Raw genomic sequence first — 17,839 nt, 5'->3', positions numbered from 1 at the left:
TACAGAGATAGAATCTTTAAACAAAAAACTCCACACACAAAAAAGTACAGGACTGGATGGCTTCACCTGTGAATTCTACGAAACATTTACAGAAGAATTAATACCAATTATTCTCAAACTCTTTCAAAAGGTAGAATGCTTTCTAACTCATACTATGAGGCCAGAATTAGCCTGATAAAAACCAAAGCTATCACAAGAAAACTATGAATACAGACACAAAAATCCTCAATGGAATACTAGCAAACTGAGTTCAACAACATACAAAGGATCTACACTATGACCAAATGAGATTTATCCTAGGAATGCAGGGTTGGTTGAACACTTGAAAATCAATTAATAAATTATATCAATTGAATAAAGAACAAAAACCACATGACCATCTCAACAGATGCAACAAAGGCATTTTACAAATCCAACAGCCTTTAATGATGAAAAGCAGTCAACAAACTTGGAAAAGAAGAGCTTTTCCTCATTCTGATAAAGGACATCTATGAAAAAGCCGCAGCCAAATTCATACTTAATGGTGAAAGGCTGAAAGCTTTTCCACTAAGATCAGGACCAAGACAAGGATGTCTGCTCTTACTACTTCTTTCAATATTGTTTGGGAAGTTCTAGCCAGGGCAAATAGGCAAGAAAAAGAAGTAAAAGGCAGATTACTGAAAAGGAAGAAGTAAAATCACCTCTATTTGCAAACAATATGATCTTATAGAAAATCTAATGGAATCCACTAAAAAAACTATTAGAATTAATAAATGAGTTCAGTAAGGTTGCAGGATACAAGATAAACAAAATCAGCTGTGCAACAAACACTTAAAAATGCAACTGAGAAAACAGTTCCACAGTGGCTGGGGAGAGTAGGGAGGGTGAGGAGGAAAGGGGAAAGATTATTCAACAGGAACATCAAGTTACAGTTAGAGAGGCAGAATAAGTTCTGCTGTTCTAATGCCCAGTAAGGTGACTGTGATTAACAACATTGTATTACATACTTCCAAACAGCTACAAGAAAGGATTTTGAATAGTCTCATCACAAGAAATGATAAATGTTTCAGGTGATGGATTTGTTAATTTACCCTGATTTGATCATTATATAATGAATACATGTACTGAAACATCACACTGTTTCAGTGGGTCCTCAAACTTTGTTTTAAATGATTAAAACATTTAAATGATTAAATATCTGATATAATTTATTGATTTTCAAGTGTTAAACCAACCTTGCATTCCTAGGATAAATCTCACTTGGTCATAGTATAGATCTTTTTTATGTTGTCGTTTGGGGCCATGATGAACAAAACTTTTAAAAGCCCAGTTCCATTCACAATAGCAACAGAAACAATAAAATACTTAGAAATAAATTTAACAAAAGAAGTCGCATACTGATCCTTTTGTAGTTCCTATGTGTGATGATTAGGTTTTCATGCTCATGTGTGACATATGCCTCCTTCAAATCTCATTAGGACATCAGCACATTACCCATCTGACATAAAAATAAAAAAGAAAAATGAAAGAAATGCAAACTTTGACTCTGAAAACTATGAAATATTATTGAAAGAAATTAAAGACCTAAATAAATGGAAATATGTCCTATGTTCATGGATCAGAAGACTTAGAACTGTTATGATGACAGTATCTTCCAAACTGACCTACAGGTCCAATTCTACCCCTGTGAAAATCTTGGCTATCTGTTTTTGCAGAAGTTAGTAAACTGATACTAAAACTCTTATGGAAATGCAAGGGACTCTGAATAGCCAAAATAATCTTTAAAAAGAAAAACAAAGTTGGAAGACCCACACTTCCTGATCTCAAAATGACCACAAAGCTATAGTAATCAAGGCAGTGTGGTCCTAGCTTAAGTACAGACATATGGATTAATGAACAGGATTGACAGTCCAGAAATATAAACCCTCACACTTGATTTTCAACAAGGGTGCCAAGATAATTCAAGGTGAAAGAACAGTTTTTGCAATAAACGGTGCCGGGACAACTGCATATCCACATACAAAAAGACGAAACTGGATCCACATTAACAACTCAAGTGAATCAGAGACCTAAATATAAGACTTTAAAACTGTTAGAAAAAGACCCAGGAATAAATATTTGTGATATTAGTTTAGGCAAAGCAGTCTTAGCTATGACACCAAAAGCACAAGGATTTTTGAAAAATGGATAAACTGGACTTTATGGAAAATTAAAAACTTTTGTGCTGTAAATAAAACCATCAAGAAAGTGAGAAGACAATCCACAGAATGAGAGAAAATATCTGCAAATCACTTATCTGATAAGGGGTTTGTATCAAGAATAGGTAAGGAACTCTTATAACTCAATAATAAAAAGATAAACAGGCTGGGCGAGGTGGCTCACGCCTGTAATCCCAGCACTTTGGGAGGCAAGGTGGACAGATCACCTGAGGTTGGGAGTTCGAGACCAGCCTGACCAACATGGAGAAACCTCGTCTCTACTAAAAATACAAAATTAGCTGGGCATGGTGGTGCATGCCTGTAATCCCAGCTACTCGGGAGGCTGAGGCAGGAGAATCACTTGAACCTGGGAGGGGGAGGTTGTGGTTAGCCTAGATTGTGCCATTGTACTCCAGCCTGGGCAATAAGAACAAAACTCCGTCTCAAAAGAAAATAATGATAATAAATTAAAAATAAATAAATAAACAACACCTTTTAAAAATAGACAAAGAATCTGAAAAGACACTTCTCAAAAAAAAGATATACTAATGGCCAATAAGCCTATGATGCTCACCATCATTAGTCATTAGGGAAATGTCAATCAAATCCACAGTGAAACACCACTTCACACACATAAGAATGGCCAGAATCAGAAAGACAGATAACACATGGCAAGAGAGAAACTGGAACCCTCATACACTGCTGGTGAGAATGGAAAATGGTGCAAACACCTAGGAACAGTTTGGCCATTCCTCAAAATATTAAACACAAAGTTACTATACAACCCAACAATTCTACTCATAGGTACATACCCAGGAGAAATGAAAACATATGTCCATAAAAACACTTGTATACAAATGTTCATAGCTGCATTTTTCATAATAGCCAAAAAGTGGAAACAACCCAAATGCCTATCGGCTGATGGATAGATAAAATGTGGTACATCCACAATAGAATATTATGTGTGAATAAAAAGGAATAAAATACTAATACTGCAACACACCGTGGAGGTACCTTGAAAATATTATGCTAAGTGAAAGATGCCACAAAAGAACAAATATTGTACTAGTCCACTTACATGAAATGTCCAGAAGAAGCAAATTTAGAGACAGGGATGAGTGGTTTCCTTGGGGGAAAGAGGTTAGGGAGAACTGGGAGTCTCTGCTCGTGCACACAGGGCTTCTTTGGCGATGATGACAATGTTCTAATATTAGACTGCAATGTTGGTTGCACACACAACTCTGTGAATATCCTAAAAACCACTGAGTTGGGTGCTTCAAATGGATAAACTGTCACACTTTAAATGGGTGAAATGTATGATGTATGAATTATATTGTAATAAAGCTATTTTTAAGAACTTACATAAAGTGTGACCATTGTAAAAGCATTCTTAAGGATAAAAAATCATATTTTGCCATCTTGTATGCATTGTTTAGTGTCTACCACAAGCCTGGGCATGTAATCTAAAATGTAACATTATGTTTGTTTCCCTTTCACCACCCACTACAGTGTCTACTATAGTTTCTCACACACAGTAGATGATCAATCAAACACTGTTGTAATCTGACTTTTGCTTAGGAAATGCCTTCCTCATAATCTAAAATAAACTTGAACTCAATAACAATATCCACAAATGCCAAATTCATGATGAACGGCCTCACAAAAGGCCCCTTTGTAAATTTTTTGAAGTACTGCATTGAAGTATGGTTGCAGGCTACAACCCACCCCCCATTTTTTTGAGACAGGGTCTCTTTCTGTCATCCAGGCTGGAGTGCAGTGGCATGATCATGGCTCAACTTTCAAGGGTTGAGCTTCAACTTCCAAGGGTCAGTTGATCCACCCACCTCAGCCTCCCCAGGAGCAAGGACTTCAGGCGTGCACCACTGCACCCAGCTAAATTTTTTGTTATTTTTGTAGAGACGGGGTCTTGCTATGTTGCCCATGCTGGTCTTCAACTCCTGAACAAAAGCAATTTGCCTGCCTCAGCCTCCCAAAGTGCTGGGATTACAGGCCTGAGCCACCACGCCTGGCCTTCACAAAACTATTTAAAGAAAATACTTATGGCTATTGATGTTACAAATGAAAAGCTAACACACTGTTTTGGCTTAATTAATTTCAAATTTGCAAAATACAAAAGTGCCAAATGTATAACCTGACAGTGGAATCAAACAATATGAACACAATGCATGAAAAGTATATATTTAAATTAAAAGGTTTTTTCCATGATCACTTAAAACCAGTGAAGCCTCTATGTCAGTTTATTTTTATAAGGAAGTGTGAGCAGAAAAGAGTGCTCCTTTTATAAATCATATTTGAAACAAAGCTGGAAATTAACTTTCTTTTTTTTTAGGAAGCTGGGAAAATCAAAGTTGTGAAAGGAGAAAAGGAAGGACAGTGAAAGTGATAAAAGCATGTTGGTCTTGTAGCATTCCATATTTCATATTACTTTCATATATGTATTTCACATTACTTTCATATTATACTCTAATTTTGACTCACCAAGTCTACAGAATCTACTAACGGCTGGTTTGGTTGAAATACAGAGTCCTCATTTTCTTCATTCTTTTTGCAAGGCATTTGCTTGGAAGGAAGCAAGTTATACCATAGAGTGAAAACCTCACTGGAAAATGGTAAATCTGCCAGGCTGATCTGAGTTCCAGCCTATGTAAGTGAAAGAAAACAAAGAAAAAAAATAAAACAGATAATAAAATGTTTAAATTAGTATTTGTTCTGATATAATAAAGATTATTGAGTGAGCTTGTTTTAGGGTAAAAAAAATGCAATTCTCCTGACATAAAGCATTGCTGGATTTTTTAAAACATGGTGATATGTTATATTTTCAGCTGTGATTAAATAAGAAATAACCCCCAACCTAAAAGCTAATCCTGGGATTAGTTTGTGAGATACCATTTTGCGAAGACCTAATGACTAAGCATGCCTTTTATGTAAATGTGAAATTATTATTATTATTTTTGAGATGGAGTCTTGCTCTGCCTCCCAGGCTGGAGTGCAGTGGTGTGATCTCAGCTCACTGCAACCTCCACCTCCTGGGTTCAAGCGATTCTCCTACCTCAGCCTCCTGAATAGCTGGGATTACAGGTGCGCACCACAACACCCAGCTAATTTTTGTATTTTTAGTAGAGACAGGGTTTCACCATGTTGGCCAGGCTGGTCTCGAACTCCTGACCTCAGGTGATCTGCCTGCCTCGGCCTCCCAAAGTGGTAGGATTACAGGCATGACCCACCACGCCTGGCCTCATAGTACTTCTTATAATAAACTGTAAAGGTGACTTACTCACAAACAACCCATTATCCACTGAAAAAAAAAATAAAAACTCCACTTTGGTTCTTGAATAAGACATCAGATAGCAATAGTTTTCTTTAGATACATAAGTTAGTAGAATGGCAAAAAAAGTAAAGGATAAAGGCTTTCATATTCCACCAAATCACACATAGACAAAATCTAAATTAAATTACACTCTTCTTTAAGGCTATCAATAAACATATTTTGAACTTTGTTGGAGCCTCTGACATCTGTTATACTAAATATGACATCTGTGATACTAAAGCCTTTCTGATAGCCTAACGAGTCTGTTATCTTTGCTTCTTTCTAACTTTATTGTCAGACAATACCACCAGACATTTTTTTCAAGTAAAGAAAGCAAGAAGAAAAATTAAGACGAAACCTAACCCTCTTAAACTTTGTTAATCATGAAACATCTGTGTTTCTGTGCTTCCCACTGGACTGCAGAGAAAAGCTCAACTGGAGACTCACATTGTTTTCTGAACACATGGGCACATCTCTAGATGCCTGCATTTGAACACTTATGTAACTTCACTGGGACGTAATGGTTTTCTGGTTACTACGCACAACAGTGTGTTAAACTCACAATTAGTTAACTGTGAAGTCTTCTGCTGTAGCATTTAAATATCATATTGCTTTAAACAGTAACACCACGTCTTCCTGAAAGCTCCAATACTGCGGTGGGGGAGAGCGAGGTGAATAAGGGTACTATATACTACTCAGTGGTCTTGCTTGATTTTAATTGTAACAGGGAATTGTGTGGGGATGTCTTTTTCATATCTGGCTTCATCACTTACTAGTTGTATGACTGTAGAATATATTACCTCTCTAAGCAGCTCCTTATCTGAAAATAGTGGATAATCATCCATTTCATAACCAATCTTTCATCAGGTTGTCATGAGGATTAAATGAGATAATATACATACAGCACTCACACAAAGCTTGGCATTGGTACTGGGAGTGGTAAGCACACTCCATGAGTGATAGTTGTCACAAAGGTAAAGTTCTTCTGTGATTAAAAGGTAGAAATAGAAAGCAGCTTTTATAGAAAATCAGTTTATAAGCAGATTTTAAAGGTCTGGAATAAGAGAACAAACAGAAACCACTACTTCAGAAAAAAATGAACAAACACTAGATGTGTCCCAAGATGTTGGGCAGATCTGTAGTGATTTCTAGGGCTGGCAAAATAGCAACTACAAAATATATTCTTAGACCATCCGATCGTGTTATTTGGTAATGGGAATTATGAAGAATCCTACCAGGCATTCTTCCCTTCGGTGTTTACTGACAGAGCAAAGGTCTACCCTCAGTGTCTTCTGTTGTAAGGCTGTTTGGGAAATGGCGACTCTGAACACATCATTGAATAAAATGGATTCTGTGGGCGGATGAACTTTTGTGCGAAACAGACAGCTGACATCAGTTGAGGAAGGAAGAACGGCAACCCTAAAATATCTGCAAAGAACAAGAATAAAATGGATTTCATAGGTACTTTAATTATACCAGATTCACAGCTATCATTTGAAATTATCTGCAAAGAGAGAAAATGAGGGATCATGGAGTTCAAGATCAATCTAAAGTGTTGCTGCCACCACGGGTCCGTGCTCAGCTGCATAGATGCTCTGTTCTTAACCCACCCGAGCTGACTACGCCCCTGAGCATGCAACGGCCCAGCCTCCACTCACCACGAGACTGCAGCAAAGGCACATGATAGGAAAGTGAAGAGGAAGAAAATCCGTAGGGCAGACGAATTTAATGTCCCACCTGCCCCATGGACAGCCAATTCCAAAATAAGTTATTTCTGAGCCTGGGAAGGTGGGAACACACTAAGTAGATACTGGTGACTTTATCTCACAGAATCCTCATCCTGAGTATTAAACAAGAGATGCTGATGATCACCTCCCAGGAATGGAATACATTATCCTACTAGAGAAAAAGAAAGGCTGAGTAGCATATTGTTAAGAAAATTTAAAACAGATGAAATAACAGTTCAAAAATATCACTGTCTAGCATCTCCAAAGTCTGAGATACAACAAACTGTTTTAAAAGAGTCTCGTGCTTTGTAAAATTCAGAGGAAGAGTTATAGAAAAACAATAACTTCTAATACTGCTTTAAAGTGACTTTTCTGAGCACACATTATATGAGGACCCACAATTCTTAGAAACAGCATGAGGTAATTCCTTTAAATCCCAGAAAGAGAATACCGCTAAGTGTATCCCCTCCACCCCCATTTCCAGGCTTGTCTAATCTAGATTCTAAAACACGCCTTTCTCCGTTAGAAAAATTGTAATTCAAATGCAGAACTGAGGAATGTCATATTATTTTGTATTTCATATCAATATTAATTATGGAGATTCAGCAATGAAAACCTAGTGGGCCTGAGGCCCACTGCTGTTGATTAAAGAGCCTTACTAAGACACAGCTCACTGTCCCTGGGAGGCCGAAGATTCAGCAGAAGAAAATCTTTTCTGCTTGTCACAATTAATAATCAAAAAATAACTTTTGAGGTTGGGAAAAAGAAGAACAATTTTAAGAATATTTCGTATTAGCTGTCATGTTTAGCAGTGTCATTATTTAGGCCAAGGCTTTTACATATGGGTTTACGGAAAGATCGCTATATATGTCAGGAAGGTTCGCACCAACTCAACAAGTGCCTGCACACTAGCTGGGGAGCCGAAGAGCAAATGTCTGCTCATTTGTTGGACTGAGTATTTCACTGGTCCTACACTACGCAGGTATCACCATGCCTCCAGAAGGGACTTGGTGACATCCTATGAGGTAAGTGAGAATGACCGTAATTGGTTTAGTTGAAGTAGAGCATATTGCAGGTGCACCCTTACAGTGAGTTTAAAGAAGGTGTGTGTTCTTGGTGTGTTCTGTAGTTTTCTCCTGAAGTTGTGCATTAGTTCTCACTGTTTATTGTTTCAATCTCTGGTAGACTTGTCTTCTCCGTGATTTGCTTTACTAAAAGGCCACCAATGGGATGCTCCAACATTATAGCTTATCTACTGGTAGGGAGAAGTCACAGATTATATCAAGCCAGTCTACCTGGACACCGCTGACTGGTGTTTTTCATCTTGCGTTTGGGAAGCAGGCTCTCTGTGTTGATCTAGGCACTTCTACGTGATGCCTGCTTTCCTCACTGGTCTCACTAATGATGTGGACAGTCCACACCTTGATTCAGGAAGTTCTCTAAGCTTACCCTCCTCCTGGAATCCTATCCTACCTCCAGCTTTGATGCTTGTCAACACATTAAAATCTACTATCTCAGCTGGGCTCAGTGGCTCATGCCTGTAATCCCAGCATTTTGGGAGGCCAAGGTGGGAGAGCCCAAAGAGTTCAAGACCAGCCTGGGCAACCCAGTGAGACCCCATCTTTTAAAAAAAAAAAGAAAGCCACTATCTCTATTCTTCTATTGTCAACTACATAATCTCTATCTAGTTCTTTTTCTCTTAGATCCAGTTTCTTCTTTCTGATATTATTGGAATGTTAGGAGGTGAACTTACAAGTAACTCTGTAGGAAAAACATGCAGAACTCTTAAATTTATTCTATTAAAAGTCCTATCACTAAGAAATATACTCTATCATTAAGGAAAACATTCACCTGGCTGGGTACAGAGACTTGGGAATCACCCCTCAACAGCTCTTTTTAAATTTCTAAAGCCTTACATTGCATATTCAAAATGTTATTAAGATCCACTTCTTACAGGAAGTTTCAATGCAGAGTGGACATGTATATTCTGGATTCTATGTCATAGTGCTAAGTCGAAGTCTGGATTCTTCCTGGTACTTTCCAGCCATGAGCCCTTCAGAGTCACTGAAACTCTGATGTCAGAAAATGTGAATGGTGGTGTCTAAGACTTCCAGACTTTTTTGTCACGAGATCTTTAGGCTTATCTGTCAGGAAGCAAACAGTCTCTAAGCAATGGACCGTGTAGCATTATGTCATCACTTTGTTGGGATTCTTGGTTTGATGAAGTGAAATAACTTTAAGAACTCACTGGTCACAGGGAAGTAAATGCTTGATGATAAAAACATACTCTTACATGTAGCATGATAAAATGTTTGACTGGCAATGTTGTACAGACACATAAAATTTAATCACTACATTTTAATGTAAAAGATTAGAAAATTCCTTAAACAAGAGTAGTAACAATTACACAAAAACAAAAATTATACTCATATTTCAATCAAATTCCAACACAGCATAAAACAGTATTTCTGGTTACAAAAAAGAGATTAAAAGTCTTGGCTTCTACTTTTAAAAAGAATCAGTTGAATAAGAATTAAAACTCAATATGTCTTCCTCACATTTTCCTTTTCATCTTTATCTGCCATTCATTTAGACATGGTCGGCCCTGCTATGTCTTTTCCGTATCTTCATTTTGATGAACTGCATGATTACAATGTAAAATTCTCTTACATGGAAATGTTTAAGTTCCTCAATTTGATCTTCGCTGATTTTACTTACACTTTTGAAGTATGAGGTATCAAGAAGGCATGAAGGTTTCGGAGCTGTGCTATAATCACCATGAAACTTGAACTTTTTGCATTGTATCTGTCAAAAGAGAGGCTAAATGAAGTCAGGAATCACCACAGGCCACTTGCCCTGCACAGATGTCAGAACTGCTCCTTTCCCACGCACGTTCCTTACCTGAGTCCTATCTGAACCTGGGCGGTCTCTACAATGGCTACATCCTCTTCACTGTATGTGACATCTTCAATTTCACTAGGTCTATATGGACAGGGAGTAGATGAACAGTTAATTAATGGGGTTATCGATTGTTATGGTTACAGTTTGCCACTTAGCGATTCTGAATGAAAATCCGAATTAACAGCACTCCTATGCCCTCCCAGTGGAACTGATCCCAGTGAAAGCTTACTGTTTCAGAGGCTCTTTTCAAGAAGAGTCCGCCTCTGGGCTTTAGGGCAAAGCCTCTCTGATGACTACTTTCCTTATTACTAGAAATATACCACACCCTTGAGACATTTCAGGCTTTCAGAAATACACGTGAGAAGCTTCGTGTGCCAAACAGGGTCTGGTGAATTCTTCCAATATTCCCACTAAAATCAAGGTTTTTAAATTTTAAAGAGGGTCAGTTGCCTCTGGGTACACCAATCTGTTTATCGATAATTTCCATGGCTAAGTCATTTTTGATATACTGAAATTTTCAGGCACACCACTTCTTTAATGGCTAAAGTCCTTACTAAGCCAAAGAGCGGACTAATGGTAGCAGTCAATTTACAGCATATAACCCACATCCACAGCGACGGAGATTCGCTGGAGTTAAAAGCACCCCTGCTGAATCCTTACTGTTTCACGAAAGCTTCATAGACTCCACTGTCTCCAGCCACAGACTCATCAGATACGGCAGCCGACACACAAGTGGTTTTCTCCCCAAGCAAGTGGATCACTCTTCTTTTTGGTAATGATTTTTCCACATCTATGGAGGGGAGGGTGACAGCACTAATCAGAATGTCTTATTTGGAAAAGTTAAGTATTACATACATACACAGTTTGGTCATGAGCAATCCAAAATAAGATTTCCTTCTGGGAGTCAAGGATGTTAATATTCAAATCTACAGAGGTAAACAATTCAAGGCACTATGACTTATAAGATTCCTGGGACGCCAGTTATTTCAGTCATTACTTGGAAGGGAATATGGTTTTTCTTTGTCCTGAAATATTTTAAGGGAAGGAATGAATTACACAAATTCTCATTGGTCCTTAGTCTCTTTCTTTCAAGCATTCACTGCAGTGTTCATATATTCAGGAACAGGAAATGATCTATCTCCCTCAAGTGACATTTCTATCACAGAGAGAGCTTCTAGCTACTCAATGGATAAGTTTCCACCTCTTTTGCTCTCCCCTTCTCTCCACATGCCATATTCTACATCTCCTGTGCTACTATTCTAACAGAAATTAAGAAAAAATGTCTTTGACTCACAGGAACTCCTCACCAGCCAATACCATTTAAAAACGTTTTGTGCTACTGGATCTTTAGCACCAATGACCACTTAACTTTTATCTCGAACTCATATTCATACACCAGCATCCTGCAGTGAGCAAGGAGCATTCATTTAAGGCTGTGCTCTGTACTGTAATGAGCTGCAAGCCTGTGGTGCTCTTTCATCCTCCAGTGAGTGAGAGTGAGCGCAGGGATCTGTATTGGTATGCATTTTGGCCCCCTTCTGAGCCGTGACTTTACATCTTGTTAAGATGTTTAAGTTTTAAGGCTTCAGATTACAGGATTGATTGCTGCATTTCCCCCTTTATTTCTGGCAGTGGGAATGCTTTTTCCTTGATGATGAAGTGCCTTCTCTCCGCCTACCCCCCTTTGTGAGGGGTGAAGGTGATGACATGATTTATTGATTACCCCCAGGAATAACCACAGCAGCCTGAAATTGACTTTGACAATGACAGTGACTGACTGCGGAAGGCCTTCGCAGTTATTCTAACGTGGCTGGTGTCATCCAGCAGGGACTGGCACTGGACAGCAAAGTTTACATAAAAGGGACTTGACTTTACCTGCCTAAGCCTCTAGAGCACTGAGGGAGATGACAAATGTCCCTGATAGGGAGCCACCACCCCACATGCAGGGCAGAGTCCCCTGAAAAAAAGTGCTGGCGACCTGAAGAGAACTCATCTTTCCTTTTTTTGAGACAAGGTCTCACTCCTGTCGCCTAGGCTGGAGTGCAGTGGTGCAATCTCAGCTCGTTGCAGCCTTGACATCCTCCTGCCTCAGCCTCCTGGGACTACAGATGTCCACCACCATGCCCAGCTAATTTGTGAGAATTAGCCTTTATGGTTAAATATACGCTTTCACTTGTTTTCGGACATGCAACTGAATATTATCTGCAATCAAAGCTCTTGGATGTATTTTCTCTTAGGGTAACTTTTTAACAACAGTTTTCTAATATATGCATTTAAAAAGTTAAAAACTGTTTCACAAAAGCTTCAGAGATACCTGTCTCCAGCCACAAACTTTTCAGACACAGCAAGACCCAAGTGTCAGGAGCAAGCCGTGGGCCAACCAGAGACACTTGGAAGACAGGACTCCCAGACCTCAGGGTTACTGGGTGGGTGACAGACTTTAGGCAACTTTTTCCCTCATCACTCTCTCCCCTCTTCTCCAGCATCCAGCCTCACTTACTGCCCCTCCAAAGTGACTGAACGTTAGAAGTGGTCACTAGATACCACTCCAAATACAGGAAGAGCAAAACTAGCTTGAAAGATCAAGAGATGTAAGTTCAAAGCACAGGAAGGAACGCTGGCACAGAGAACATTCCACTTTCTTCTCTTTCTTCTTCTCATAGCTTTCCATGGTTTATGGTAAGAACTGTGTTTAGCCAGAGTTTATTACTTATCATCATCACTGTCACAGAGTACTAATAATTATCATGAACTGTGTGCTGAGTGCCAGACACGGTTAGGTGCTTCACATGTTATCACTGCATTAATCCTTCAGCCTGACACAAGGATTACTGTAGCAACCCCATTTTGCAGATAAGGAACCATAATCCTGAGAGATTGGGTAGTGTGCTTACCCAAACACGTTGGCGACTAAAATGTGAGTGGAGGCTTGGCTGGTTCCAGGAGTGGTCTGCACCCCCCCACACACACACACACAACGTACTCCTTCCCAGAAGCAGTGGTGAAGGCCCCACGTGGCTTTCTGTTTTGTTGGGGCAGTTATGTACACACACCATTCCCCTGGTTATTTTCTTTGTGGTTATTTCCATAACCTGCTACTTGTAGCTTTGACATCTCCCCAGGAGGGGGCGCACAAACCACACAAATGTCTCATGGGCCCTCCCTCAGGCCCAGGCCACTGGCAGGGCACAGCACTTGGCTCTTCAGTATTTGAAATCGCAGAAACAAGGTGGATTTGTCAATGTCTTTAAACATCTGAATTGGTCAATCAATTACTTAGAATTCTTAGGACCATACCTACAAATAAAAATGCTTCTAGGAACAGGAAGAGAGCACTTCTAAAGAGCCCTGCCCTGTTTTGTGTGGTCAGTAAAACATGTAGCTATGAACAGGGCAGCTGTAGATGAGCACTGGGGCTTTTATTTCACATTTTGTCTCAAGCTAGCTCTGGAACAGATCATCCTCCTCAGACCAACAGTGATCATCTGCCAACAAGGGTACCATCTTGTGCTCTTTTCAATCATATCTAACATATTCAAAGTTCTTGCCTTGCAAAGGAAAACAAACAAACAAAAAATGATATCTTTCCTGTTTCTGTATTTTTGAATACAAACGCAGGCCTAAGAACTGCAATCTCTAGTAATCTCTTCCCGGGGCTGCAACTGTTAACCTGGCCAGAAGGTGGCAGGGTAATACCATACACTGCAACCTGCTGTTCCAAATTAACTTTTCGCCAGAAAAGGAGTTTGGCTTGAAACAAAAACTGTATTTCTATAGAATTCCCTGAACAATCTAAACACTGAACCTTGGTACTAATTAGCTACTATGTTAATTGCCTTGGTTTTAATCTGTTTTAGGCCAACTTTTAAAAGAAAATCCCCTTCTTTGCCTTGCTATTTCAGAACTGGAATCTACTTGGAAATATGTTCACAAAACATGTTCCCAGTCAGCTACCACACACAGTGTCTCTGGACAACTGAACGGGTACTAAATAGGGAAGGTGATTTTTATTTGATAATTAAAAATATCTAGGTATATAAATAAAAACTCCTTCTTAAATGAAGCCAAAACGATTACTCAAAAGAAAGAGAAGGGGAATTATACCCTTTGTTTATATGGAAAAATAACGCTCCAATCATTCTCCTTAAAACCACTAACAGGGAATACATGAAAGCAAAGGGCGGCATTTACCTGCAGTTCCTTCATACAATGGCTCCCTAGCACATTCATTAAGGTCTTTATCCTCTGAAAGAGACTGGGAGGCTCCTCCTGAATCAGAATCCAGCAAAATCTGATTTTCGATGAGGCTGATATCTGCAAAATGGCTACTCAATTCACAGTCTTCAAAGTCAGCAGTGAACTGATGGAGAGAGGCATCATGAGAAGACATGGGAAACGTGCCTTCCAAAACCAAGGGAGAGCCTGGAGGAGACAAGGAGGAAAGGGAGGACCTCGAGGATAGGGAGGCCACAGACTTCGGGGCCTCAGCCAGTGGAGGAGTGTGGCCTGTTGCTGCAGCTGCCACCCCACAGAGTCCACTCTGGCCAGGCTGGCTAGGGGACTTGACCACCTCATTTTCATGGATGGTGGTGATGGGTCCGGAAGGAATGTAACTGCTTTTCTCTTGCAGAAGGAAGTCCAGTTTATACTGATAATCCACATCTATCTGATCACTTTGACTGCTATAATAGAGTTCGGTGGAACTGAGGGAGTTGAGTGACCCTCTGCTGGAGGTGTTCAGAGAGCCCCGACTCGATGCCAGGGAACCCAGGCTGCTCCCAGATGACATGGACAGGGTGCTGGCAGAGAGGCTGAAAGACGAAAAGCACACACTATAAAATCTGTTACAAAATGGAAAACCTAATCACAATCCCTACTGGCTCCTTCAGATCTGCAGAGGGAAGAAACCTGCTAAAGAATGGAATCAATGGCCAGGGACAGAGGAACTCCCTATCACGGCTGTGTGTCAGTTAACGACCGGGTCGAGTTCTGAGAAATGCATGGTTAGGTGATTTCATCACTGTGCAAACATCACAGAGTGTACTTACACAAACCTAGATGGTACAGCCTACTGCACACCCAAGCTATATGGTATAGCCTATTGCTCCCAGGCTATGTGTGCAAACATCACAGAGTGTACTTACACAAACCTAGATGGTACAGCCTACTGCACACCCAAGCTATATGGTATAGCCTATTGCTCCCAGGCTACAAACCTGCACAGCAGTTGCTGTTCTGAATACTGTAGGCAATTATAACACAATGGTAGTATCTGTGTATCTAAACATAGCGAAACTAGAAAAAGCACAGTAAAAATACAGTATTATAATCTTATGGGACCACCATCATATACGCAGTCTGTCCTTGACCAAAAAGTCATCATGTGGCACCTAACTGCATACCATGTCTATGCTTCTTCACTAACCTTTTCAGCCTTGCTCTCCAAATACTCTTTAAGTAGCAAATCTATTCTTATTAAACATTATCCTCCTTTTGCAAAAATAAAAGGAGTCAAATACCTGTTGATAAGTTTATTTGCACAGACATCTAGAAGCCACTTTGCAATTAAAAAATATTGAAAGGAAAAAAAAAAGAAACAGGGCAAACGCATTAATGTAGTTTTTTATTAAAAAAAAAAAGGCTTCTTATTTTTAGAGAAAAGAAGGCAAGCTTATAAAAAGAAAGAAGTCACACAAAAGACCCTTGGGTTCACTCACCTTTCCTCTTTGTGTGTGAACGTGAGGAGTGAATATTTTTCTCATCAATGTAAGGAAATCTATGGCCATTTTAAGGCAAAGCTCCCCGACTTTCCCTTTTTAAAAATGGGGCAATGGGAAAAATGCGTTATTTTCCTAAGTGTACTGACAGCTAAAACGTATCTTCTTTCTATAACATATTTCAAATGTATTCCAAATATGACACTGGGTTCATGAAAAAGAAAATGTGACTTTAAATCTGATCACTCAAATATTAACTGTATTACTATAATGATTTTATTTAAAGTAGTTAGAAATAAAGTGAAAAGTAATCAAAGATGAACAAGAACATGCCTGCATGTATTCAGAGAAAAGCTTTCCCCTCAAAAATCTGATAAGCTCACCTTTTAAGTTGTGAATGCAAATAAGTAGTTAATTTAGTAGTTTCTTCAAGTTTCTGTAGCAGCTCTTTTCTTCTCTCTTCCAATCTCAATCTAGGAAGAAAAAAAGAAATTATTTTCAAATGATTATAACAAAATATGAACACTAAAAGAAAGATTCTCATTGTACAAACATTACAGATCACAAGGGAAAAATGTGAATGGGCTCCACAGACAGAAAACAGGACACCAGCAAGAAGTGTGGGAGGCAGAGCTGCGTGAGCCAAGCTGAAGGATGTGGAGGGAGCGTTATGTCCCATCACCATGTCACGGAGGATTTAAAATTGCTGGTCGCCTAGAATCTTTTTCAATGGGTAAGTAATATGGTCCTTTGAGTTGGGGAAGAAGAGGGAGGAGGAAAACAACCATGGAAACAAAAAACTAAACAAAGACTAGAATCCTGACACAGATCTGTGACTTAGGAACCCTCTCCTAAAACATTTCACAGTAATAGTAAAGGTCACCCTAAATACCGAATTTAGTAACGCTTGTTCCAACATAATGTTTAGCGATAACATTCCCAACACTAATTTGATAAGAATTTCAGCAATTAAGAAACAATTTTAGTCCACATTACTATTGTGGGCTAATTTGGGCTCAACTGTTTAGGGAAGAGGATGACCTAAAAGTGATTTCCCTTCCGAGCTACAGCACATCTCATCATCTGCGTCGGACTATCATAAAATTTCATCCACATTCAACTGAAAAAGTTTTTCTTTTTTTTAGAGTACAGCATTATAGAACTATATACTTGAATAGTAAGTCATTTTAAAATATACCAAGTACCCAGGGGTTTATGCAACTAAGAGTCTGCGCAAGTATAGCCTATGTCACGTGAAGGTCTTTAGACATCACTGAAATAAAGTAGTTCAGAGTAGTGAGCAGCAGAATGGAATTCAGAAAAAGGGCACCTGGGTTTCTAATCTTGATTTGCAGCTTATTAGCTGCATATCCTTGGTAAGTCACTGAATCAAGGGTCTTACTTGTCTCATCTGTAAAATGGTAACTATAATTCCCCTGTGTCTCCCTGGTAAGGCTGTTAAAGGGATCAATGAAGTAATGTATGGGAAAGTGCTCGACAGAGAAGAAAAACAAATCTGACTTGTTCAAAGCCTCAGCATGCCCTGCAAAGTGGTGATATAAAAATTAGCCACTTTTCTTTGGAGAAAAATAAAATTTCCTTAATTTCTAATCTCTTTGAAATGTTATATATGTTTTCCGCAGTAAGGAAACATGCCCATATTTTATTTATAGGTATCTATCCCTTTGATGTGTCAACAACACTACTCCATTATATGTTAAACTAAAAAAAGTAATTCTTGCCATTTTCTTTAATACTTCCAAAGCGTGATAAATTCTTAATTCATGGCTTTCAAAGGTGTATTTTTAAAAGCAGCTGTCATTTTAAAAATCTTTCAAATATAAATAAAAACTCAACAAGGAAAAAAGTAATATGAAGTAGACTAACTGAATTAAAAGTGCACAAAGGTCCGAAGAAAGCCCCAAACTCTACTAAAATCCATGTCTTCTGAAACAAGAGAAACACTTCGGAAGTAAGTTTTAAAACTCA

The 17,839-nt window shown here is 39.0% G+C and overlaps 1 protein-coding gene and 1 non-coding gene across 3 annotated transcripts in view; one reads left to right on the top strand and one right to left on the bottom strand.

Moving 5' to 3' along the window:
- Positions 1–17,839, bottom strand: part of WWC2 (WW and C2 domain containing 2) — a 213,005-nt gene that overhangs the window by 40,021 nt on the left and 155,145 nt on the right. For both annotated transcript variants that reach the window (XM_054484284.2, XM_063664319.1), the window contains 7 exons: positions 16,234–16,323; positions 14,325–14,944; positions 10,794–10,923; positions 10,134–10,214; positions 9,951–10,037; positions 6,741–6,933; positions 4,677–4,838 (listed from right to left, as the gene is read on the bottom strand). In XM_054484284.2, the coding sequence (XP_054340259.1) occupies positions 4,677–4,838; positions 6,741–6,933; positions 9,951–10,037; positions 10,134–10,214; positions 10,794–10,923; positions 14,325–14,944; positions 16,234–16,323 (1,363 nt within the window). The remainder of the gene's footprint in view (positions 1–4,676; positions 4,839–6,740; positions 6,934–9,950; positions 10,038–10,133; positions 10,215–10,793; positions 10,924–14,324; positions 14,945–16,233; positions 16,324–17,839) is intronic.
- Positions 1,380–1,483, top strand: LOC129035988 (small nucleolar RNA U13). Its single transcript, XR_008502460.1, has one exon. It is a non-coding gene; the product is annotated as a small nucleolar RNA U13 (small nucleolar RNA).

The sequence above is a fragment of the Pongo pygmaeus genome, chromosome 3 (assembly GCF_028885625.2).
Source record: "Pongo pygmaeus isolate AG05252 chromosome 3, NHGRI_mPonPyg2-v2.0_pri, whole genome shotgun sequence".
Taxonomy (NCBI): domain Eukaryota; kingdom Metazoa; phylum Chordata; class Mammalia; order Primates; family Hominidae; genus Pongo; species Pongo pygmaeus.
The sequence above is the reverse complement of the archived record's forward strand: the minus strand, read 5'-3'. Positions and strand labels throughout refer to the sequence as shown.